Source organism: Eleginops maclovinus, chromosome 13, assembly GCF_036324505.1.
Source record: "Eleginops maclovinus isolate JMC-PN-2008 ecotype Puerto Natales chromosome 13, JC_Emac_rtc_rv5, whole genome shotgun sequence".
NCBI classification, from domain to species: Eukaryota; Metazoa; Chordata; class Actinopteri; order Perciformes; family Eleginopidae; genus Eleginops; species Eleginops maclovinus.
In genome coordinates, this window is record NC_086361.1 from 6,968,773 (window position 1) to 6,995,790 (window position 27,018).

At 40.3% G+C, this 27,018-nt stretch overlaps 1 protein-coding gene across 1 annotated transcript in view; it reads right to left on the reverse strand.

Annotated features, from left to right (window-relative positions):
- Positions 1–27,018, reverse strand: part of col11a2 (collagen, type XI, alpha 2) — a 46,656-nt gene that overhangs the window by 17,302 nt on the left and 2,336 nt on the right. The window contains 20 exon segments of the mRNA XM_063899468.1: positions 167–220; positions 1,539–1,583; positions 1,696–1,749; positions 1,897–1,950; positions 2,432–2,485; positions 2,842–2,895; positions 3,074–3,127; positions 3,363–3,419; positions 3,699–3,785; positions 4,033–4,107; positions 4,241–4,303; positions 4,609–4,650; positions 5,358–5,411; positions 6,173–6,382; positions 7,952–8,065; positions 9,405–10,883; positions 14,992–15,114; positions 15,299–15,461; positions 15,649–15,859; positions 17,229–17,390. Coding sequence (XP_063755538.1) covers positions 167–220; positions 1,539–1,583; positions 1,696–1,749; positions 1,897–1,950; positions 2,432–2,485; positions 2,842–2,895; positions 3,074–3,127; positions 3,363–3,419; positions 3,699–3,785; positions 4,033–4,107; positions 4,241–4,303; positions 4,609–4,650; positions 5,358–5,411; positions 6,173–6,382; positions 7,952–8,065; positions 9,405–10,883; positions 14,992–15,114; positions 15,299–15,461; positions 15,649–15,859; positions 17,229–17,390 — 3,209 coding nt within the window.

Sequence of the window (27,018 nt, forward strand, 5' to 3'; positions counted from 1 at the left end):
GAACATTACATGTTGCATTTTTAGATCACTGGGTATCCCCGTCTTTATATCAGGTCTCAGCATGTTGTTTCAGGAGGTGCTGTGGGTTTTCAGTGGTTACAGATGGATAAAACAATGCCACTAAAATACCAGCGCCATAATGTGGTTCAAAATTGTTTTTACTCACAGGAGGTCCAGAGATTCCAGGAGGACCTTTAGGTCCGAGCAAACCACGAGGTCCCTAGAGAGAGACGAAAAAACACACAAACAAATGCACGCCAAAATCAGTCAGTAATCAAAGTCATAAATGATATAGTTCATCTATTAGACTCTGGAATAAATCACAATATAGATGAATATTAAGACAATAACTAAAGAGCAACTCCAGCATCGGGACAAACAGACAAATGAATATGCAGAAGTAAACGGTTTATTAAATTCTAATGATGTATTACTGATTGATAAATAACATACATTTTAACAAACTATATTGAATGATTACAATAATGGAAATGTATACTTTTATATATTATTAATTAAAGAATGATGAATAAGACAACAATTAATCTATTATGGTTTTGTCCATGTTGATGGTGTGTGGGTGGAAAGAAAAGGGTTGTCCAGGCGAATGGCTTTGGCTTTATTCTTGAGTGTGTGTCAGCAAACATAATGTCATGTTTTATGTGAAGAAGAAAGATTTTTATTTATTTGTTAGACACCATTTTATTATGGAAGGCAGCAGGCAAGTTTTAAAAAATAAAAATGTTGAATAGGATACCTGAGTTATATACCCTCAGGGATCATTTTATTCGGTACACCCGTGCAATGTAATGCAATCCATTACAACTGTTCTGCCATAAAGTATTTCATACTCTATCTTTAATGTATTTGATGATATTTAAAAGGTTGACTATGTTACATTTCTTGAAAGCCAAACGATTTCAGTCAAGATAAGAAATAATGCCAACCTCACAATGTGCACGGCTATCAGAAAAACAGTGATGTGATTTCTGATCTACAGTACAATGTGTTTATGTTTCTTCCATATAAGATATATGTCAGATATTTAGAAGTATGGCTGTTGAATTACAGTTTTTATTTACGTTTTTATTTGATTTATGGAATTGATAACTGTATGTTTTTGGTTGTTCTTTGAACCTCTGTGTTATGATAGAACCACACCTGCCACCATTGAGCTGGTCTGCCTAATGGGTTGCATGATGTATAGATATGGGTGCGCTTTTCACTTTTTAAGCATTCTGACCTGACTAGATCCAATCAAAACATAATCATAAGAAACAAACAATGTTGTACTAAAAATATTGCACAATACACCTGTGATCCTGGCAGCAGTTGGCTGCATCTACTATCACTGCCAAACTCATCATAAGAGTGGAAATAAATATGTTCATTGACAAAGAGCAGGTGGGAAGGTAACTGAAGTCCTACAGATGCATTTTGGGATGCAGCTTATAACAGAGATACGGGGAAGCATAAATGGCATACAAAAAGACAAGCGGGAGAGATTTAAAATCCGATGCTGTGATGGAAACACTCACTGGTTCACCTTGGAGACCCCTGGGTCCAATGTCTCCGTCATCTCCCTGGAATCACACACAGACACAACAAGGACGTAAATATTACTTACGATTAAGGAGTGACATGTTGTGAGTAGTGCCTGGAATCATTGACACATTTTTTTTCACATCTTCCTACCCTCTCTCCGTCCTCTCCTTGAAGTCCTGGGGGCCCTAAAGCTCCTGTGTCACCCTGGAGAGACGAGTGAGGAATCACAAAATGAGTTACCGCTGCTAACAAACAGATATTCAAACTGAGGATTAAACATCTCATACTTTTATACTAATTCAAATACTGTGTGAATTGTAACCTTTTGATTGTAATATACATTGGACTCACTCTGTGTCCTTTGTCCCCGGGCAAACCAGGAAGGCCATCAAAACCACGGTCTCCCTAAGAGAGGCAACCATTAGAAAAGACATGTTATGATATGACATTAAACCCTTTGAGTCTTTGAATGAAGTGTCTTTGTTAGGAATTATCGGTGCATTGTAGTGGATGAACTGTAACAATGCAAGTGGATTTATAATAATAAGTTGGATTCACACATTGCTGGGATATTGGGATACAAGAGAATGGTGAGATGCTTAACTTGCATTTGTTGTCCCAGCAAGACCAAGATCAAATACAAAGAAGCCTAATCATATTGATATTAAACCTTCCAGCTTCTAGACATATTGAACATTAAAACAATGCGGGTACATGCATCAAACATCAGTTACTGTCTGTGTGAATTGACACTGAATCAGTAGTTATTTTCATTAACTTATTGACTTTTACACAAAGTACTTTCAGCTACAAACAATTAGCAAAACTCTCCTACAGAGTTCATTTTGACCATGTCCATAAAGGAATGACACCAGAGAAAGCGTACTTTTGTTCCAGACTCTCCTGGCATTCCCCTGGCTCCATCAGCTCCAGCACGGCCCTGTGAGGAAGAACATGTTTTAAAGGGGCTTCCATATACGAAACACAGTTGTACCACTTGCTAAAAAACCCAGTTTGGTTTTTGATAGGGTATCTTCAGATAGAGAGATCTTAAAAAATAGATGATGCCTTGTCTTAGGGATGCAGAAGACAAAACCCCTTTCTAGAACATTTTAGGAGTGACACTTTCTGATGACACACTGGTTATTTGTTGAAACATCTACAAGTCATTACAGAATATACTTTCAGCAACCCCTGAGCCTCCTTGAGAAACATCAGTTATGCCCTTTCAACTTTGGGTTAGACAACCATTCAAATTCATTTAAAAAAATAAAACCAGACATTTTTCATACTCACTCTTCTGCCTGATTTGCCTGGAGGTCCCATCATACCTTGGGGTCCCCTGGGGCCCTGAAGAATGGATCATTCAATTAGATGACTGTGATTTGAGCTGAGTATACATGTACCAAAAGCTTAATTAATAACCTTAATAACTGTAAAAAGGTGATTCATTTCATGATTTTGCATACAAATGATTGAACTGATTCAATTATGATATGAAACAAGAGTTCAGTTTCAAAGTTCATACCTGAGGACCAGGGTCTCCACCCTCTCCCTTCAGACCATTACTTCCTGGGTTTCCCTGAAACAGACATCATCATCATCATCATCATCATCATCATCATCATCATCATCATCATCATCATCATCATCATCACCATCACCATCACCATCACCAACACGTTGATATCAACACAATAATCAGAAGTGAAAAATGAAAGCTGCTTTTTTAATTATATGATCCAAATCCTTGAAAATGTGAACAAAAAACAACTCTTGTTATAAACAGGCGAGGGTCCTAATGACGGCAAACATACCAAAGGTCCAGGGCGTCCAGTGTATCCCATTGGTCCAGGAGGTCCTTTCAGAGCCATCTACAGACAGCAACATCTCAAAATCAATGATCATGGAGTCAATTGACTGCACAAATATGGCCCCTTCATTAAAGGAGGTGTTTTAAAAAAATAAATAGCCAAGAAAGGCTGATGACTACCAAGTCATATCTCCACACGCCTGCTACACACCTAGGTCCACATCATTTTTCGAATAAGGCAACAATCCCTGGCAATGGCTTAGTGTCAAGACTCAACTGATAGGATCCTTGAGGCAAACTAACCACACAGTGGAAATGTGAAGTAAAAGTGACGACTGACCCTGGCTTGAGACAAGATGGCTGCTGCCTGGGCTTCCTGTGCAGAAACGGCTGGACCCTTATCTCCTCCACTCTGACCGAAACGGAACTGAAAAAAGAGAAGAAAAGACATTTGTGTATTTATCAACAAAACACAACACTGAAAAACGACTTTACTTAATAAGAGGACAAACATATCAAAATCTGTATTGATACAAATGTTCAAAGGAATATTGAACAAAGACCCATAACAAATCTTAAAGGTATCCACAAAATGCCAATGTTGGAGCAAATATCACTCATATTCAGACGTTTAACAGTTCTAATAAAGGTTCAAAGGATTAAGAAGGACTCACAGGCAGCATGACGGATGTTCCAGGAGGTCCAGGGATTCCTTCAGCTCCAGGCAGACCAGCCTTACCAGAAGGGCCCTGCAGGATGTAGCGAGGGAGGGTGAAGATCGCAGGTTCAAGGAGAGAGTGGAAGTTGAATACACTTATTTTACACAGACTAGTGCAAAGACATAACCAACCTTTATTTCTTCAGATAAAGTGAGACACTCACCCTCTCGCCGGGGTCACCGACAGAGCCGGGAGGTCCAGAAGAGCCGGGTGGGCCTGTAGGACCCTGAAAGAGATGTGAAGAGGAACATCAGTATTCTAATTCGGACTCAATGATGTTGTCATATGTTATTTCAGCGTTAAGCTAATGGTGCCTAACAGAAGAAATAATGGTAATTATCACAGCCTTTCAAAAAAGCTAGAGTACTCTCTATGGTGTTACCTCATACTGCATGAAGTGAATTACAATACTGCCAACATAACTCAGAGAGTAAAGTTACTAATCGTAAAGGAGTAACCACGGTGTTGTTGTTTGGAAGCTGGAAAATCTCTTTAGAATAAAGAACAAGGAAATGAACATAATTTACTTACAGCAGGCCCCTCAGGTCCTGGAGGTCCTTCAATCAGCATACCCTGCAAAATGCACAATAAAGTTACAAATAAAAAAACCTGACGGACATACAATGGAGATCAGTGCAGAAATACAATATTCCTGCGATCAGGCTCCTCTGATTTAGTCCTATACATTTTGTTTATTTGAAAGTACAATTGTAGTACAATTTCTTAGCAGAAAATGGTTAGATCCTACAGAGGAGATCTCTTCATTTTCGGCTATACCAAATGTTTAATAACCAATCACAACATTACTGCATAAATCAGTTCAGTTGACAAATGGAAATGTGTTGTGGCTATAATGCAAGGTCAATGGGCTAGGGGTTTATCATTTGGTTTTTGGATGGACGTGGTTACTATCACTTGAATGACAAGCCATCTAAGCTAGGGAATTTGTCAAGTTCCCAATTGAAAATCAGTACGATGGTTTATAATGTAGGTCACAGACAATTAAAATGACGGATAAAGATATTTTAGGTAGCCCGATGTATGTATATGTGTTGTGTTGGTTTTTAACAGAATAAGTGTAGCTTTCAATGACACCCTCACATTGATGGGGCAAATCCTTCTGGAGTTTGAAAAGCAAGATTATCATGAGAGGGCTGTTGATGTGAACACTGGAGCTTCTTGGAAAAGTGAGAGGGCAAGGTTTTGTCGTTCTGTCCCTGAACAATCCAGTTACAATCAAATGCTCAGGTAAAGCTGCTTAAAGACAATAAGTAACTCACAGGCTCCAAGACAGCAGGGTCTCCTTTCTCTCCTTTTTGGCCTCTGACAGCGGCCTGAGGAAAACACACATGTAGCCAACAACACAGCGTAGTCAGTATATAGGTGCTCACACACACACTCACTCATAGAATGCAGATCTGGCTGCACGCATTTTCCCAACAGGTGCACATATACATACAAACACCCACAATAGTTTGCCACATTAATATGCAAGTGTAGAAAATAGAATGATAAAAGAAAAACTGGTTTTGCTTTTGATAAAGTTACAAGCTTTGGTTCAAATGATAATGATGATTCAATAGTTCTACAAACTTTTGGTCCATTACTTAGCATTGATACAGGGAATCATCTGAGCTTAGCAGCTCTCAATGAAGCCATGCACTGCAATAAATGGCATTTCTGAAAAAGGATGCAGCAATCGGTTACTGCTGCACTTTCAAATGCCTCTTTATGCAGTGTACACGATAGTTCAAGTTATCGGTATGTTTATTAGGATCCCCGATAGCTTCTACCGTGGTGATAGCTATTATTCCTAGGGTCCTGAATGGCTCACTATACATCGCTCAGAATAAAACCAATTTCAACCACTCATTCGGGCACTCGTCTTGGTCATTGAGGTATTTAAAACACATTGAAATACATGTTTCTCTGTGATTGATTGAGTTTGACAGGCACATATAAAATGATGTTTTGCCATCATGGCCTGAGACTCAAACAAGTCATTTGAGAGGACACTGAATAACATTTGACAAAGATTCAGAGTTGGTTGAAATTGGTTTCATCGTTCTTTTGCGTCTGGAGCAAAACGACTTACGCCTCCCTCATCTGTCACAGCGGACAGGGCGGGGCCCATGTTGGCATCTCCAGTCTCCACCATTGGCTCATTGTAGTCCCTGTAGGAGTAGTCGTATTCCTTAAGGCCCAAGTCCCCAGTCACATACTCCTCAGTGAAGGGCTCCTCAAGCACACCGCCGGCCTTGGTGGCATCTACCTCCTCGCCCAGCAATGTTGTCTCCACCTGGGGCTGGTTTGGTTTATCAGAGCCGCAACAGGATAGATAAAGGGGAACGAGAGGATGAATCAAGCAAAGGAGGAATAGAGATTCAAGAGAAAGAAGGAAGGAAGAGAGAAAGGTATGTATGATGGGGAAATGGTGGTAAAGAAAAGAGAAATATAGAACGAAGCAACAGGGTGAGCGGAAGAAAGGGGCATATGTAGAAGGAAGTGAGTCTTACCTTTTGCAAATAAACACATGGACAGAAATAAGACATCTGACTGTCTGACTGTGACTGCTGTTGGGACTTTATTAGCCCTTACTGCTGTAAATTCAGTCTGATTTCTTCAGTTGAATTACGGATTAGCAGGTTCTCCTGCCACTTGAAATCTCCTGTTAATGATCTATTATTGAGACTATAATAGTATTTGTTTTCAACAAAGCATATCCTTATCAGTTTGCGTGTGATGAGGGACTTCTCCAAATATTAAATACATTATCTGACATTTTAAAGAGAAATAGAGAGACAGAGAGAAATGAAAGAGAACTTTAAATCTCAATGTCACGCTTGCCTTGTCCATACAACACACTTAACTGATATGAAGCACTTTGTGAAAACAAGCTGCAATACGCTACGCTTAGCGAAGCAAAAACTATGTTATTTTCTATTTTACTTACCATGGGTGTTTTAAAAACAAATGAATCCAGTGGAATAATGCCGTACCGTTACCTCATATAAAACACATTGTAAATAAATCACAACAGATAAATAAACCCTTCTGAATAGACTTCCCAAAAAAGAATGGCGTCAACATTGGAAAACAAAACAAAGAGCTAATATACATGGCTGATAAAAAGGTTATAAAGACAATCTGGTTTATTGCAAAAACAGGTGAACTGTGAGAAACAGATCAAAACTGAGAAACTCACTCTCAAATTCTGATACAGTTTAGGGCTGTAAGGTTAGCCACAGCAACTACTGTATTCTTTAGTTCAGTTAATTTTTCTCTCAAACCAGAATGCATTATATTCATCTCCCTTTGTTGCTTTGGTTTAATCTGCATATCAAATATTCCTATGTGGATCCCTTTTCCACAAGATTTTTGTTCTTATGTCAAGATAACACCCTGATTAACGAGGGACCTTGAGATGAGAACAGGAATCTTGTTGTTGGGGGAAAAGCGAGCACGTAAGAGTATTTGATGATACAAGCAGATGAATGTCATGCATTCTCTTTGAAAAAGATTGTTCTGTTATGTCTTATTATGTGGCATCAGTGCCAACAAAACATTGATGTGTGGTTAGAAGAGTTTAAAGAGAGACACGGAGTTGTAATACTTGGTTAAACTACAAAGACTGGGCTCACCACCACACAACTATTACACTGTCTTCTTCCTTTGGTGATGGAGTTCTCTTGTATTGAGGTGCTGATTTGTTCTTGTATTTGTCACAGTGTGCTAATTGATAACTTCTTTTACTGAGCTATCTGGAGATACGGACTTTAATTTTCATGTATGTTCATTATAAAGTTGATCATCTTTTGACTATTTCATTTTTCTTGATCTGTGTCACCGACCAGTGTGTACTTTTCTTTTTTACCTGTACAGGGATCTCTTCCTCTCCATTCACCTCACCCTCTGGCACCGTCTCCTCATAGTAATAATCAGTCTCTGTAGGGGTGTGTCCAGCCTCGGAATATTCAGTATCTACATCCTGATTGGTCAAGTTGACAGGAGTTGGGTTGCAGGGAGGAAGTAAGCAGATTTGAACGGAAGAGCGCGGTTATTTCAAAGTCTGCTTGTAAGTTATAATGAGATAAAAGAATAAAATGGAACACATCATAAAACTGTGGTTGCCAGTACTGGAAGATTGATGGCAACTCACATTTTTTAAGTTGTAAAGATCCATTTTACAAAAGAAATGTCAGGTTTCAGGATCTCAATAACTATAAATGTTGCCATATGCAAGATTTAGGGAGTCATTGAGTCTACTTTGCTGATATTTCTTTTTATTGTATTGCTCAACAACTTTTGAATGCTCACAAAGCCAATATTCATGAAAGGGTGAAGTCTCCTCTTTTTGGAAGTAGGACTGAGAGCCTCTATCCATCCTTTAAAATAAAACACATCAGAACTTGATGCTTCGGGATGTTTAGTTTCACCCAAGACCAGAAAACAGAAAGACAACCCCAATCAGCAGCCTCACAGAAAACAACCCAGTATTTTCAATGCAAGATTTTATATAAATTTCCCAGAACCCACTAATGACCATGAACCTCAAAATATCCCTCTACCTTAAAGTATGTCAGCATCGTAGTAAAGTAGACATTTCATGAAGTCCAACTTGTACGAAAGCACATATGCTTTTTGTTTCTGTGAGGCTGCTTTATTCGTATTTGATACAAAATATGGCAAAAGACAGGGAGAGAGAAAACACAGGTACTTAACAATAACAAAAACAGGAGAGAGAATGACAGAGGAGGTTTGTGGTGTTGCTTGTGTATAGAATGTGATAGTATTTGTGTTTTCTCAGGTTTAGTTTTTGTGCCATAGAAATCCATGCTCATTCATTTCACCGGTACATTAATGGTTTCCCCGAAAAGAAAGAGGCGGAGTGCTGTATATTCAGTTCCTGAGATCCAGCTTCAGCAGCTTGAAGGAAGTATAGGGAAGTAAAGAACAATGAAACCGTACAATAAGCCATGCTTCAATGTGCACCGCTGTATCATATCATATGGAGAAGTTTGGGCAATCGAAAAAGATCATATGATATATAAACAGAGGAGAAGGCACCCAGCTTGGTATGAACCAACATCCATTCTGATGACCAGATTGTCCACCATCCAGGATCTACCTCAACATCTGCACTGCAAGCCACCTACTGAAAGACGAAACTATGCATAAAAGTGACCATACAAATGGTAACATTTAAAATATTCAGTTTCACAAAATGTTTGTAGCAGACCCTAGTTGGTGAAACGTTCTGGCAACCAGATGGGACAGATGGAACATACGACTCAAACATGTGGCAAACATGGTCCTTCTTGTTGTACCTGTTGATAACCGTTGGTATTTTTCTTCGCTGGGACTGAAGTTCCACCCAGCATAGTCTTGCCAAAGGGTGGGAATGGTTTGTGCAGGGACTTGACATTATTGTCCACCACCACCTTAGGTTTTGAAGGTCTGGGTGGAGTGGGCTGGACGGGGACAGATGTTGTAACAACTTTCTTCGTGCTGGTAACCTTTTCGATCACATTCTTCAAAACTTTGCTGACCGTTGATTTGACCAGAGGGACTTTGGTGACCACAGTTTTCACTTTGGTGACCTCTTTGACTTCCCTTACAGGAGGTTTCACGGCTGGAGCTTTGGTGGCCACAGGCTTCACTGTTTTTGTAGGTTCTGGTTTTGGTGCTTTTGTAGCTTCAGGTTTTGGTGCTTTTGTAGGTTCAGGTTTCACTGCTTTTGTAGGTTCAGGTTTCACTGCTTTTGTAGCTTCAGGTTTTGCTGCTGCTTTTGTAGCTTCAGGTTTTGCTGCTGCTTTTGTAGCTTCAGGTTTTGCTGCTGCTTTTGTAGCTTCAGGTTTTGCTGCTGCTTTTGTAGCTTCAGGTTTTGCTGCTGCTTTTGTAGCTTCAGGTTTTGTTGCTGCTTTTGTAGCTTCAGGTTTTGCTGCTGCTTTTGTAGCTTCGGGTTTTGCTGCTTTTGTCGGTTTAGGTGCCTTAGTAGCTTCTACTTTGGCAGCTATTTTAGGTGCAATGACCACAGTCTTTTCGGTCTTTTCTACTTTGACGACCTTCTCAGTCTTTACCTTTGTAGTGGTTTCAATTTTGGCCTGATTTGCAGCACCATTGCCAACAGCTTTCTTTTCTACCACAGTAGTAACTTTGCCATTGGCCTTGGCTTTAGCCTCACTGCTGACTTTACTCTCAGTTTTGCCATTCATTTTTACTTTAACCTCTTTAACCTCAATAGTAGTTTTGCCATTTCCATTGGCTTTCTTCTCTGCTGTAGCTTTGCCATTGCCGTTTCCATTAGTCTTTGACACAACAGTGGATTTTCCATTTCCATTGGCTTTCTTTTCTGATGAAGATTTACCATTTGCATTGCCATTGACTTTTTTCTCAGCTACAACCTTGCCATTGCCATTTCCATTCACCTTGGCCTCAGCTGCTGGCTTGGCATCAGCAGTAGCTTTAGCATTGCCATTAGTTTTAGTTACTGCTGCTTTTCCATTGCCATTGGCTTTAGCTGCACCATTTTCCTTTTTTTCAACCAGTGGTTTGCCATTCTTAGCTGGGGCAGCTGTTGGCTTCGATGTAGCTGCTGCTGTTGGTTTGATCTTAGACAAGAGGATCTCTACTGCACTGGGCTTAGCTTTGGTTGCCTTGGCTGCGACAGTCTTGGGAGCTTTGGTGGGCATAGGCAACTTCACTACAAGTTTGGATGAACCAGTCTTGGCTGGCTTAGCAGGAGCTGGTTTTGGTTTGACAGGAGAGGATTTAGTGGGGACTGCTTCTCCATTGATCACCTTCTTCTAATATCCGTGATTGTTTTTTTTGGTTGGGATGGTGTTTAGTATGTAAAAGTGCATAATGATAAGAGAGAGTGAAGAAAGACAAAGATACATGGAAGGGTTGGGAGGGGGATCAAAAGCACAACAAGGGATGGACAGAAGGAGAGAGAAAGACAAGAGTGGATGTTTTGAGAAACAATGACATTAAGATGGCCAAGGCTTGGGTGATTTACTGAGACTGTACAGGCATTACTGGATACAGCAGAGGATTCTTTCACATTTTAAAGCAGTAAACAAAAATACAGCTGGATAAGAAAATATAACATTTTAAGAGGTTTCATATATTTTAACCAAAGTTTTTGCTGATTTCTCCAGTAATGCCATTCCCAATATTAAATTAAAAAGCAGCTAATGTGGTTGTGGTTTAGCAGAGGCACTAAGGGTGTGACTGGTCATGTGAAGCTGGTGCTAAACACACATACACGCACAAACACACACACATGCACACACACACACACACTCTATAATGCACTGACGAGTCAAACTGCAGGACGAAGAGGTTGACTGCTGGTTAAGCAATGCAAGAAGGAATACGGATGCCAGGGGAGCATGCAAATGCATGTTAGTAACATAAAACAACAAAATGAAAACAACAGCACTTGAGTCATTCCTACTGAACTGCTCATGCTGCTATAATGAAAATACATGCAAATTAACATTTCATTTACAAATAGTTTACCTGACTAATATAGTAGGCAGAAAAGAACTGTGAATAAACACCTCAAATATGCATTAAAGAGCACAAACAGTCTTAAAGAAAGAGACTTTGGCTACATGTTTGTCATTTGTATACCATACTGAGGTTAGGTGTACAATTATGAATTCTTATATCAAGTCAAAAAAGAAAGTGCATTGACATTCCCATGATGCCTGGACATTTTTTGGGAAACCGATGACCCAGAAGTACAAGCATGCGGTGACATCCTTTAAGATAATTAAGAAATCATGCAAGTAACAAGACAATACAGACACATGCTCTGGTCAAATAGTATTGCAAATATTTCTGTGCTTTTTGTGGTCATGTGTTGAGGTATCTGTCGAGAAGCTGTGTAGTTTATCATGAAGAAAATGAATGCCAAAAGTGTCTCGCAATCACAAAGCATTTGAAAGTCAATTTATTGATGCTTTCTGTGATCAGCATCTTAAAACCCATCATGTGACGAAGTTGATATTTTATAAAAACAGAACTTGTTTACAAAGGCTAAAGGACCAAGATCAGGTTAAGAAAAGGCAACTCGCAATAATCATGTAGTCCATTAGTTTGAAGTTGTAATTCCACAGATCCCCAAATTTAAAATGAGAATATCAAATAATCTCTCTTAGCATGTAAATACTTTAAAAAAAATCTGATTAACCAGTTAGGTTACTTGCTTTTTTCCCATTTATGTGTCATGGATGTTATGCTCTGTTGTTATCTTTGCACTTGTATATTCCAATACATTTTGTGACACCTGTTCATAAACAAAGGATATATAATGAAGGAGTGCAGACTGGAGGAATGAGAGAAAAAGGTTTGCATATGTGCATAACAACACAGCTGCACCCACACCCCCCTCGTGCCCCCACTTGGCCACATCTGAACACACATACATATACGACAACATGTAAATGACATGAGGACAAAAAAATCACAAGGAGCAAAGGTAATCCCGTGTGACGGAGACGGTGGAAGCGAGGTGATTGCGTCAATGTGGATTAAAGAAAAGCTGAAATGTGAATAAAACAAAGGAGGTATGGAGTGATGAGGGATGAGAGAGGCATATGGAATGCTAAGTGAAAATGTAGATTTTACAACAAACATTTTAGGAGGGATGTAATACAAATTTGGTTGATACTCAAATACTTAGCAAGCTAAACCTATATTATTGATAAATCCTCAGTTATTGCTTCAATACCTCTCTCTCTCATTCTCCTTCCCTTCCATAAACCCCACTCGTGTTTTCCCTCTCTCGTGCTCCCTCTTTACCTGTTGACTGGGGGCCCCAGGTTGGGGAGAGGGGGATTCAGAGGAGGAGGGAAGGCCTGTTGTTTCCTCATAATAATAGGGGTATTCATGGTCATCCTGCTCCTCATCAAAGTACTGAGAGAGATGGGGGAGGATTGAAAGATGGAGGAAGGATAGAGGGAAGGATGAGTTTGCAGAGGGGGCAAGAGTGATGGAAGGAGAGGAATGCATGGAGAGGGGCGGGGTGGATTTCCACACAGAAGTGAATAAGGGTTCACCAGATAAATGAAGGTAAAAAGGATAGGGGTGAAAGTAGGGTAAAGCAGCGGGTCGGGAAAAAATAAAACATGGTGATAGACAGCGAGAGGCAGCAAAGGAGATGATAATAAAATGCTATGCTTTTATTTTTCCATTCATCAGAAGGAGTCTGTGCTGCTGGCTAAAATATGTTCATATTAAAAACGTCACAGACCTCTTTGATGAAATAGAAAACCATAATGGGTGAAGCCAATGAATAAAATCACACAGATTTATATTCATTCAGAAAGCAGTCATTTCAAGGGTTTGGGACGCAAAGTGTTGGAGCTCTGTACAGTGACTGATACAGTTATTGTATTGCCTGATCCGTAATGCAGGCTTATAAAATAAAGATCATGTACTTTGGATGCATGAATGCGGATGGAAATCGCTTACTACTCTAGCTAATGTGACGCAGCTGGTGTCAGGGAATCCCAAATATCAGTGTAAAATCATGTTTCTGACAGAGAGCTTGCAAAACTTATGATGTATGTAATGTGTACAACCAGTCTCAGTAAGCAAAGAGGCTCCACCTTAAGCCATCTTCATGTCATATGCCTATATGTCTCAATTTAACCAGAAAACCAATCAGAATGTAACTTCATTTGCTTGTTTTATGTACTCTTTCTTTCAGTCCAAGGGGGGTGAAATGGGGAAAGACACGTTGGCTTGTATCATCCTCTTTCCCCTACCTTTCTGTGTTCCATAGCAGAAACAAGTAACATTTAATCCACTGCTGTAACAATACAAGCTTATGTTTTTATAATGAGATGGTGGAAGTGTGCCCAAATGTGTGATATCACGGTACCTCTACTTTTCTTTCTTTACCTCAGGGACACACAGACCAGGGAGGTGAGGAGGAAAGTGGATGGATACAAATGGTTGCTAACGATGGGGATGCGTGAGGAAGACAGAAAGAGAGAGCAGCACTTTGATGACATTAACAGATAACCCAAACTGAAGCTGAGGACTTTTCTTTCATTTTCAGAAGACAGGTGGATTTACTGTGGCCTTTCTTTTACTTCTAGTCCATATTTTGTATGCAGAATAGCTTTCATAACACAAATCAGAGTTTTAAATAGTTCACTTCTTTAGCCCTTGGAAATGAATTGAAAACTTTTTTCAAGAGAAGCAAGTGACACATAAGTGTCTATAGAGACATTCATGATAGAAGCTGGATGAACTCTCTTGATTCCATATAAAAGATGTTTACATTTTCTTTGCCTTTGCCATGATGTACATATGACCACCATAGCCAAAAGGAAAATACATTCTCCAATATTCGACCCATGAATCTGGGTTTCTTTTCATATATATATATTTTTTAATCTTCCATTTTTTCCTACAAATCTTTCCTTGCCTGGAAAATAATACGACGACAAAATTAAGACTATATAAACACAGTGAATAGGTAATGGGTTATCTTTCTCCAAGTGAATCATGACTGAGAAACATGCCACAGAAAAGGAAAACAAAGTCCACAGATCAGGATTGGGTCTGCTTTATCGGAGCTACAGATGAGCCTACAATTTTAGGGATGAGTTGTGTTAGCATAGTGCTAAACACTATTAGGTTATTAGATCGGTATTAAATGCTAGTAAGTAGTCTTGTAAGAGCTATGGGATTAATATTCAACGTAATAACTGAGAGATCTCATCTCTTAGTTACCTTGATGAGAGGGGAAAGTGTGTGAGTAAAGGCTAGTTGCTGTAGCCTGTGGGAATGTTTTCAGATCAAGCGTTGATAAAAGACTTTCATATGTGTGAACGGCCAAATTTTGATTTCATACGTCTGTGGATGAACTCGTGTTGTGGCTGTGTTACTCACGTATGTGTTGGGGTCCTGAGACTGGATCTTGGGGAGTGGGGAGTCACAGTCAGGGCTGTAGTGCTCACAGAAGTCATAGGCAGCCTGGGCGTTGGAGGCGATCAGCAGTTGCTGGATATCTCCCTATGGAAGGAAACAAACAGGTCCACAGCTGGATCATCTATTACTGGGCATAATGTAAACTTCTATTGAGGAAAATAGTATTTTTATGTTTTATTTTGCTTCAAAGATACTACTTTTTATGCATAAAATAATCAGTTAAACCACAAACAGATCCCTGGCAGGTTAACCTAAAAATTGGACTTACCTGGAAAACCTCCTCATCAAGCAGACGGGCTCCAAACACTGTGATACCGTTGGTGTCAACCTCGGCGTTGTTGCCGCGGGGAAGGGGGCGGGTCATCTTCTTCTTGCAGTCCAGCAGCAGTGTCACATTTTTCTTGGAAACAGAGATAGCGATGCGATGCCACCTAGAGACAAAGAGGAGGAAGCGAAGGCGAATAAATTTGTACTGTGACTACAGGCCTGATTAGAAAGGTATCAAACCCACCCTTAAATCACATATACACTCCAACTCTCACACATAATGCTCCCACCCACATAACCCCAAACATGTCATCTCAACCAGTCACAAGCCGGTTGTTGCTGGTTACTGACTTGCCATCAGCCAGGTTGACGCCTCTGAACAGCGGGTAGTCCTCAGGGGCTGGTTTGCCATTCTGGTCCTCGTACAGGAAAACAGGGGAGCGTCCCATTTCAATACCCAGCTGCTGGATGCCCTGCTCACTGTAGATGGAGAGGAGGAAGGCCTGGAGACCAGCCTGGGCCTTAACCAGGGCCATGATGGAGAAGTTCTCCGGGAATCGACCTATTGATGATGGAAGGGAGAGAAGGGAGGAGAGGCAATGAAAGAAAGAGATGGTTAGATCATAAACATGGGGTGAGTGTTCCAGGACAGGAAGAAAATAAGGAGGCAGTAATAGAAAAAGTAGCCATGAAAAGCTGACTGAACTGCACCAGAGAATGTATTCATCATGGGAAAGGAGGAGAGGCTAAATGAAAAGGTTTAAAGTAGGAAGAGGGACTAGATGGTATAAGTTGTGCACGACAAGACATGTAGGCTGTGAAGACATCAGTGATGAGCCTAAAGGGGATCTGTGTCAGGATCAAGTGCTTTCAGAATATCAGTGTTACTCCCTCAGGGCATAGGTGATAAAGACACATAATCACAGGTGGGCAGAGATGGAAGACTAAACTTTAGAAAATGAGTTGAAATCAACATTGACTTTTGAGGATTTATTCACAACCACATAAGTGCTACTTTCTCTTTATTGCTCCTTACTCCAGGGTGTCAGACAGTATCCTTAAGTTATTTAGTTTTGGCTCTCCCACACATTTTAACTCCTGCACTGCAACACATAATTATTCTTTATATCCATGAGCAATCTAGCACGGGCACCCAAGCCTCACTAAACCCAAGAGAGCTCAGTTTAAAATACCTCCAAACATAAGTAGCAACCTGTAATTGTAATGATAGGGTTCTGCTCTCTGGAATTCATCGTAAATATGTTAAATATAAAGATTATCCTGTTCTTTGTTACTGGTACTAAAAAGGAGCATCACAAAGCCATCATCAGAGCTACAAAATTTACAATGACATTTCAAGCGAGGCTTAAAGATATTGTGTATTATCCTGAGGGGAAACAAATATTACTGCATTCTATCATATTATAATAAAATGCTATAAAATGCATAGCTTAACATTTTCTATCTTATTTTTTCCTTGAGAAAATACTTCACGCTTACTGCTTTGGCAATATTGTACCAGATTACAGTCATGGCAATAAAGCTGTTTGAACTTGAAGGTAAAAAAAAGGAAACAAAAACAATGAACGATCAAATACAAGATTCAATCGGTTGTTATCTAATGAAATAATTCTGTAAATTAAATGCATAATTACATTAGCAAACTTAGCAAAGAAGGATTATTCAGTTTATCAATTGTGAGCGCTCAGCCACTTAATCAAATGTTGTGATGTCCCCCGTGGCTCTGATCGAGTTCCTAAACATCCTCCAACATGATGAAAATGCAAACATAAATCAATGAGTACCGCTTTAAGCCGATCATATTGAAATGAAGATTTAAACTTAAGGCGTTTAGCATGACAATGTTGGAATTGCAGTATTTCCAAAAAGTCAAACGATCTGATGCCCCACACACTGGACTGTCAGCTTACCTGAGAAGAGCTGCTTGGTGGGGGCAGAGATCTGGGCCTTCTTGCTGATGCGGTAAGCATGGTCGGGGTTGCCGGAGCGGCGGGACGTGCAGAAGCCGGGGACTTTCTTCACACCCTCGGGGAGAGAGGGAACCTGCAGAGCCCGCAACACATCCACTGGGTCTGAGGAAGAGAGAAAAACTGTCACCAAATGTTGTTTCACCTTTCAAAACGTCAAGCCTTAGTAATGAAACATCATTCAATGACATGCAATCATCGATACAGGATCTAACTTTCTGTAGTAGTGAAGTGTACATAAAGCATATCTGCGAAGCCTACCCATTGATTGAAAATATAATTTGTTAATCATACAGCAGCAGGTTTAAATATGTACTGCATTTTCTGCAAAAGCCCCATCATCCTGTAAGCCTCAACACCTTTAAATTTACTCTTATACTTTTGCATTGTTGCTGAATTCCTCTATCACTGCAGTCGTTCTTTTGCAGCTGCCTAACTTTGCCCAAAGGATCCAAAAAAGGTTAATCTGGCAAGTAATCTTAAATGTTCTTGCAGCACTAATGCGATATAGGAGCAGGTACTGGAGATGTCCACAATGGAAACTACTGTATATATGTATAACGTAAGAAAGGAAGCACTGTGACAAAGCAAACTGGCCAGAGTCCAAGCCACATACAGAGCCTCGCAGGCCAGCGACAGCTAAGCTCAGTTTAAGTTTGAGCGCAGACAGTTCCCTCTATTCTGCTCACATTTATCAAGCAACACATGGCTGTTGATGTGATAGAGCTGAGTCAGGTGAAAATTTGAGGACACACAAGCATTTCACAGTTCCACAAGACAAACACAAAACGTGCACACACACTGCAGGTATTCAGTGCACACTATCACAGTCACACGTACACATATTCACACACAAACTGGCCAGGCTCGCACCCTGTCTCCACTTTCTCACGCCGAGGTCTGTTTCTCCACCCTCAGTCTGCACTGGGATTTACCTCAATGGCTTTCTCACATTGCTCAAAGGCACTGCGGCAGTCTGTGTATTTCTGTTTGAAATGTATGGCTGTAATTTCTGAAATGTAGAGTTTGATCCCCTTTATGACCACCCAGGCTGCAGAAAAACGAAACTGTAAAACAAGCTGGATTAACGCAACCACGCTTCTTATGTTATATTTGATGGGATACTATACAATACATTTAAATCAAAAGTAGCAAAACTACAGAGGAGAAGGGAAATCAAAGTCATGGGTACTCATCTAGAATAGAGATATTTAGTGCTACTTGATGTGTAATTCTCTGTGTCCTCTCGAGTGTTATTGTTTTGGGCAACAGTATCTTGAATGAACTGATAATTTAAAACATAATATACAGTGAGTTTGACGTTCTTGACAGCACTTATTTCCCTCAGACTTGCTGTGTGACACTTTATACATTTCTGAATCACGCTTTTTGTGTTGAACGGCTATTCAGAAATGGTTGTTTATGCCACACATTTTAATGGTGTAACTTCTCCCAGATATGTCCCCTGCTGTCAGGATGGAAGGACAAATATGCTTGACATACATTCTTCCAAGATTTCCAAACAAAATGCTTGCAAACTGTTAAAACAAATATTTTGCAGCCAGAAAACCCAAATCATGTAATTAAAAGTCCTCATAGAATGTGTTGATGGGTCCCTATGGTTTTAAAATGAAGCAGCTATAAAGTTTTTCACATTTTCCCAAGCTCAGTTATCCTCCCTCCCTCATGGCTAGCCTTCTTGTGTTTGAGGTGCACCGGAGAGCTAACTCTGCTGTTAACAGCCAATTAAATTCATTTATAGCCGGCCCTGCTATGGCACTTTTCATAATAAACATATGGTGGCAGTGATGCATTGGCTGTGTAAAAACTACAGCTATAAAGAAAATATAACAACCCGGCCTCCTGCGACACGGCCTATGAAGTTACCTATTTGCTTTATTTCAGCCGCCAGCCACATTCAAAAACGGTCATTTCCAGGTGTGTAAAAATGTTATATGTGCATATAAAAACATAAATGCATATAAATGGCACTTATTCAAAGAAAGAGGGAGCGCTTCACCACTTGCGCCACTGTTAATACATACTATAATAACTACTTGTACATTAAATGTTGTAAAATGCAATGCCACCAAAGGATGCAACTTATTCTTATCCAACAGCAGTGAGTCAGCAAGACAGCATGGCTGTCATCAGAAACAAACATATAGAGCCACAATCAAAGACTCATAACTCTTTATAATGAAACTAACCTGCACACATTTATTCTAAATCTAACAACTAACTTAATTTCAGCCACTTATGATGCTTTATATTGGGTTCAATTTTGAAGTTCTCTTGTGTTTGTCCTGAAACTCACACTGATCCCTTCAGCGGTACTCGTGTTTAGGTGACACCCAGTGTCTCAGAGTTAACAGTTAGTCAAACAGGCCCACAGATGGTAATATTTATTCAGACAGAGCAAACGGTTTGTGTTAATATAACTCTCATGGTGTCTAGACCACAGTCCTTTAAGGTCACTCGACACCAGAGGCAGAAAGAGGAAGAGGATTGGGAGAAAGAGATGGATGTATAAGCAAGCAATATGCAAGGAGGAAGGAGAGTGAGTGTTGGATTGAGTGGTGATGTGATGCTACATTATCCATCCTTACCGGAAACGTCCCTAATGACAGCAGATTGAGGCAGAATGAGCAGAGCATTTATTCCAGGCGACAATGTCTTTTAGTTAGTCCATCACACGTTATGATATTCAAAATTGGAACCTTTATAAAAGGACAGGAAATACACTTTTATTATGTTTTTCCTGAGTTTTCTGAGGGCACTGAATTTGTTTTCCACATTTTTCAAGACATCTTCACAGGAATGCTGGGAATGAGAAAAGGTTGAAGGAGGAAAGGAGGGAGAGAGAGGTTCAGGCAAAGGTGCAGTGTGTGTGTGTGTGTGTGTGTGTGTGTGTGTGTGTGTGTGTGTGTGTGTGTGTGTGTGTGTGTGTGTGTGTGTGTGTGTGTGTGTGTGTGTGTGTGTGTGTGTTTTTTTGGGGGGGGGAGTGACAGTAGACAGCGTGGTCCTGTGATGGCAGGATACTGGATCAGATTGCAAGCCCGAGCCCCACCAGTACACCCAGTACAATGTGCCGCTCTGTTCCCCGCTGCCTGCCCCTCTCACATCTGCAGCCGGGGCCCTTCCTGCCTGGAGGACCACAATCACGACAAAAACACACCCACAAAAATAACACGCGGGGCCACAGAGGTGCACACTCACACTGCCGGGGCAGGGGAAACTGCAGCGACACACCTCAGGAGATGAGGAGAGGCAAAGATGAAACTAGACAAGGTAGAAAAACAGAAAGTCAGGGGGAACAAACTTTCTCTCTTTACTTTCTTTTTCAGCCTCGGCCCGCTCCATCGGCCTCTTGCCATAAGCGCTCACAGATGGCTAACTCTTTTGATGTAAACGCGGGACAATTACACTGCAGTCATTAAGACAGGAAACAGCGCTGCCTAGCACGAGAGGGCAGTTCCTACCGGTGCTGTAGACACAGATTATAGTAACCTGTACAGTGATCGCCACTGACAGCTGCTAACATGTAAAGTATATATGACACTGATTATATAACACTAAGACTTCATGACATTATATGATGTTTTTAAAATTATATTTCATATTTTTTTCAAATATGGGGAATCATCTTGTATAGACTTTTCTTTTTAAACATTTTCATTTATTTTATCAGTGTAGTGCAAACAGTACAACAGTGCAACTACACCTTGAACATTGGCAAAGGGATCGTGAGATTAGATGTGCAGGCATATATACATTTGAAAATGTGTCAGTATATTTTTAAAGTTGGAAAAACTCTTTGCAGTGATTAAAAGCTAAAATCATCAAAGTTACATGTGTGTGATTATGGTATATATAAATCTCATATCTCCAATTTACCAACATTTCAAGAAACACCAGTAGTGACTTTTGTGCATCCTGAATTAAGTAAAATGTTCGTAGTGTTTGATTCTCTCACTGAGGTGGTATGTAAATTAGAATTAATCCAACATAATGTTATGCCGTTGGTGTATAATGGTGCACTGTACTGCTGTATGTTTTCAACAGGTGTCTCAGGTCTGAAACAATCCAATCATTGTTACACCCTAACCCACTCAGAACCACACATCCATAACTGACCAAACATGCAGACCACCAGCATAACACCACCTGATAGAAAACACATGTGATACCCAGCAGTCACACTGTAGAAGGGGTTATGTCCGCTGCAACACTTTTCAGAGGTTTGCGTTGTTGTAGTTCCCCTTAGTCACCAGCAGATAGCGCTAGACTAGATTTAACTAACTACACGAGTGAGAGGCGCACAGCTTTCTGAATGAATGACTCTGAAGAGGCTGTACATACTGTCAGTTTCCAGGGTAAAAGACTCTCACACACCTCTTCTGTGTGAATACAAACAGCATGACACACACACACACACACACACACACACACACACACACACACACACACACACACACACACACACACACACACACACACACACACACACACACACACACACACACACACACACACACACACACACACACACACAGTAAATCTTGTTGCATTTCTCATTCAAACCACATGAAACATTAAAAAAACATAGCTTAATAATAAGAAAAGGGTATTCCTATTAGGGGTAGCATATAATTATGATTTTCTTTATATATTTTATAAATGTACTATTTAATCTTAATCCCTTAGCTTGAAAAAAACAATCTTCTGTGATATAGTTAAATATTATACAATTCTTTCTATGTTGAAACATGAATATATTACACTCAAATTCAGACCCATCACTGCAGACCTGTGTGAGTGGACAACTTTGTTATATTCAGTTGACTTCAGAAGAAAGTCTGTATTTTCTCCCCTAGACTGCCTGCCATGCGGATAATTCAATGTGCACAATATGTAAAGATGTGTGTGCACGTGTGCCCTTTCCTCTTTTGGTACAGCTGTGCCAAATACCAGACACACACTCCAGCTGACACGTTGACCCCTCACCTCTCACCTTTACACAACAACCACATTGTTAGACACACAGAACAAGAGGGACATGCAATATTGACCCGTGGATTAACACACACACAAACATACACTGATGCACAAATTCATCTGAACACCAATATTTGAGTCTCCTGGCATTTTTGAAGAATAAACAAAGATGGCAGGATGTTTGAGGGCCTCTGAAAAGCATCAGTTTATTTAAAACCTGAAAAGCGTAAACTAAGCACCAGTTGTCCCTCAGTCACCAGCTGTGTCCCCATCCACCCAGCTGACCACGATTGCTAGGCGTACGAGCTGCTGCAGGTTGTAATTTTCAACATGGTGCTCTGTACTTACGATTTATTTATAATGCCTCGTGTACACAGACAGAAAATCCATTATGAGTACCCATGCTAGTAAAAAGGGGGTTATTAGACTTCACATTATTTATAAGGTTTAAAATGAGGGTTTGCTTTGTCACTGTGGTGTTAATTATCATAGAAGTTCCAAAACTAAATGGACAAGTCAGTCACATACGTAATTCATAAACAGCTTTCGCAATACAAACTGACCATGAGCTGCTATGTATATAAACAGAATTTCTGATTAGGGATTTGGATTTAAAATGAGAATACAATGTCTGCGTTGCCAAAAGTCTCACAAATAGGGTAAAATAATTGAAGATGTTGAAGTAAAGCACCATATGCTGACAAAAGGGGTATTGATCTGTTTCTGTGCTGTGTTAAGCCTCATGCCCTGAGGAGAAAAGGGATTCAGAAGTTAAGAGAAGTTCATTTCAGTGGAAACACCCAAATTGGAATAGATTCTAACAACGTGCCTGTCCTCCTCCATCACGAAGCAATCTGAAAAGCAGGTTACAGGAGTACTTTTCTAAAGGAACTGAGAACTTAACTAACATTAAGAAGTCTTAAGTTTGCTGGATGTCTGAGAAGTATATCTCAGGGTGATAAACATGCTGCTAATTCACCAAGTATTCAAACACACAACCAAGGCACAATCATCCATCATGAGATTCCGGCTTTTGTTTCTTGAGTGACTTTTAGGTTTTTACACCTGCTTTAATCAGCGCTTATTTTCCAGATTAAGGTTTCTGAGTCACTATAGTTCAGAGACTGTGTTGCAGCCTTATGTGGTTTCTTCCTTCCCTGATGAGTTCTCTACTGTCCCCTGTGTACCTTGATGTGGTCTGTGCCAGTCTGTGTGCTGCGCTTATGCTGCTACGTGTATCATGCTGGGGTTTTGTGGTTTCAGGGATGGAGGCCGCAGTCTTAGTTTGGACCTGAGGGTGGATCCTGACTCCACAAGGCCCTGCAAGGGACCACAGGGCCGAGACCAGGACACAGTCAAGGGAACAAATTAGAAACCTGTCTTAATCCTATTCATGTGTGATCTCTGACTGCACTAAGTTTACAAAAAGAAATTGTAACTTTATTCAGATTCAACTTATATTGAATTGTACGTTGCCAATACAATTGAATTTAAGCTGCCAAAAGTTGAGATTTTAAAAGGACAACCATTTATACAGAATAGCGTTCAGGTAATGTAAATGTGTCCATGGACAGCTAAGCAGTGCTAATGTAGATTAAACATAATTTATAGATAACAGCTTAAAACTAGTGAAATAAACCTTTCACAACATGTTTTATAAGATCAAAAAAAAAAATCATACCCTGGATGTCCGTGTCACGATCTATTGGTTGAACAATACAGTACACTGTCAAACTAACATTTGACAGTGTACGGCACAACTCATATGTTTATATCAAATAAAACACCTAACTAGTAGTGATAACATATTTTTTCATAAATACATTTATCTCAGAGTCTAATTAGAGATCACATGTCAGACTTATAATAAAGAAAGAGTGAGAGCAGTGAGCCAGCAACCCATAATAATCACCATCATTGCTGTCTATAGCGACACCTTTTCAGAGTGGAAATCCCCACATCAGAAAGAGTTACAGATGCTAGTTGGCTAGAGAAAAACATGTGAGAAGATAGAGCATAGAAAGCAGAGTGATGTGTTGTGTCTGGATCTTACACATACGCCACACTAATTAAGATCCTCATGTTTTTCTAGATATAGTGGGATCATTTAAATCCAGTGTCTGAAAACTATATTGTGTACATTTAAAAACCTCAGGTATCTAATAAGAGAAATCCTGCTGTCCTTGTAATTTATATCAGTCCTAGTTCGTGCACTTAGTCATTTATATGTCATACATTGCATGATTAATCCATATCTTAAGTTTAGTAAGGGCACTGTTCATAGTACACCCCTAATTTACCAGGGTGTTCCCTCCCTTCCTGCTATTGCATGCTGGGAAAGGCCCCAGTCTGTGAGCTTAATCAGAAAGAAACAGGTACTTCAACTAAAATGTTGTTTGCTAGTTATATTATTAGTTCATTGGAAATTTCTGGAGGTCACTTCGAATAGTCCCACATAAGTTAGGACATAGCACAAAGAGGTACATGCTTAACAGTGATCAATGAATGGTCTTCTAACATATTATAGACTGAAGAGTAATACTTATTCCTTATCTCATTCTTGGAAAACAACTGTCTTTACCTAAAATTCTAAACTATTTTTAATTGGTCAGACTGTATTAAGGTCTGAAAAAGAGATGTGCATTAACATTAAATGTAAAAGCACACAGCTGGTCCCTCCTACACTGGCTTCCTTCGAAGCATCGAAATAACAGTGACTAGGAATAGCATCCTATGCAGACAGCCTGTCATTATAAAGTTGGCACACACTCCTGCCCGCCTTGTACATCTTCTGCTAGAACAGTATGCCTTGGAGGAAAGACGCACACATGCACCAACCACTAAATCATCACCTATGAAAATAAGGAAGAGCTATCTTCTACTCACTTTGTTCTCATATGTCTGCAGTGCCAAAGTGGTTTTGTCTGAGAAAGTTTTTTTTTACGAGTTTCCAGTTTGAGGGGATGTCATGATTTAGAACCGAGGCCTCAGACGTTTTTTATGTGTATCATAGCTTTGAGTTATGTGTGTTTACATTTTAAAACCACAGTCTGGGTCTTTTCTTACATACAAATGATGTTATTTAGCTTTGGTGAAGGCCATTACAAGACTGAGAGTGAAAGTGAAGGTTTACAGTCACGGTTACCTAAAGAAAGGATACCTGAACCATTCAACTGTTTTTACAAATGGCTCTAAAAATGATTTTTACAGTATTTTTTTATCGAAGTCTCCATTGTGAAAATAAAAGTGCTCTTTCTAAGTGTTTTAAATTAATTAAAATCATCAGCTGTTAATAGCCGTTGAACTGGATTAGATTAATGGCATGCTAACCAACTTTAAGACAAAACCAAGCCATTTTCAGATCGTGGAGATTTTGCCCTGAATTTAGCGTCCCAGGCAGCCTGTTCTCCCAGGCTGAGGTCCACCACCAACGTAGCCATATTACATTACACATGGATTCATTTAAGGTTGAGCTATGGCTGTGGTTTGTCAATGCTGGAAAAGAAGGCAGAATTATGATGCCGAACGAGTGTAAATTCTGCCTGGGAGACTCAACTGAGAGCAACAAATGCTATGCAAGCTCTTTCTGCAACATCAACATTTTATTTTGGGGAAAGTCAAACATATGATGATGGCTGCTGATACAAATGGGAACAACGTGATCAAACTGGACATACTACCTTGGACAAAAGGATCTTGACGTGAATCACCAGAGCCACAAAGGCCCATGGGAAAATTATGACAAAGTAAAAGGAAAAACCATAAGGGACATGGTTAAAGCTGCCAGACTTTGTCACATATGACCAACAGAAGCCTGAAATACCACACACTTCCATACAGTCATAGGAATGAGCTGTCACACGCCTGCTCCTCCGCCACACATAGACGTCTATTCAGCAGAGAGAACGCGAGCAGGGTTAAGTTATGTTTGGCCAAACTGAGACAGACTGCCCTTTGAGGAGGGCTCCGCTTTGAAATGAGGCTAAGGAACATCCATGTCAAGACAACATTGCCTTCTGCTTTATGGGCTGCTTCTCTCTGGGAAGCTCATCCATCCCTACTTCTTTTCTAGTCCTCATTCTCCCAGGGAAGACAGAATAAACATGAAAGATCCTGACCACTTTCTTCTCTAAATCAGTCTTTCACTGGCTGGGTGGGGCGCAGCTATAGTTTACACTAACATCTGCGCCACTGCACGCACCACACTGCGCGCACTGGAACGCGCACACAGAAGCACCGCGCGCAGTGATTCAGCTCGTCTGGACAATGCGCTTCAAGCCGCTTGAACTCTTGTCCAAAACGCGGCACGTGAGTGCATTTGCGTCACTCTGGCATTATCGTAAGGCGCGATGATCAAAAAAAGTGGGTTTTTTTCTACAAGCACACGGGCACAGCGCCTCTAGAGGCATCCTTTAAGATGAGAAATACAACCTGCAAGAGGTGTTGCACACATAGCCACATTCACATGTAGCCCTATGTGGCATACATTTCCACACCCAGAACTGGGAAAAACCTCCATAGCTCACAGACGCATATATGCACAAACAGAACTGTACAAAGCGCACATAGACACGGAGACACTGGACGCTTTCACTCCCAAAGCCCTGTAACCAAGGTGCTACGCCGCATAATAACCTATTCATAAAAAGCAAAAAATGTCTCAGGCTTCCGCCTCCAAAATACACACGGGAGACGACGGGAAGGTGCAATCGCCTCTCGCAATCTGAAATTGGAA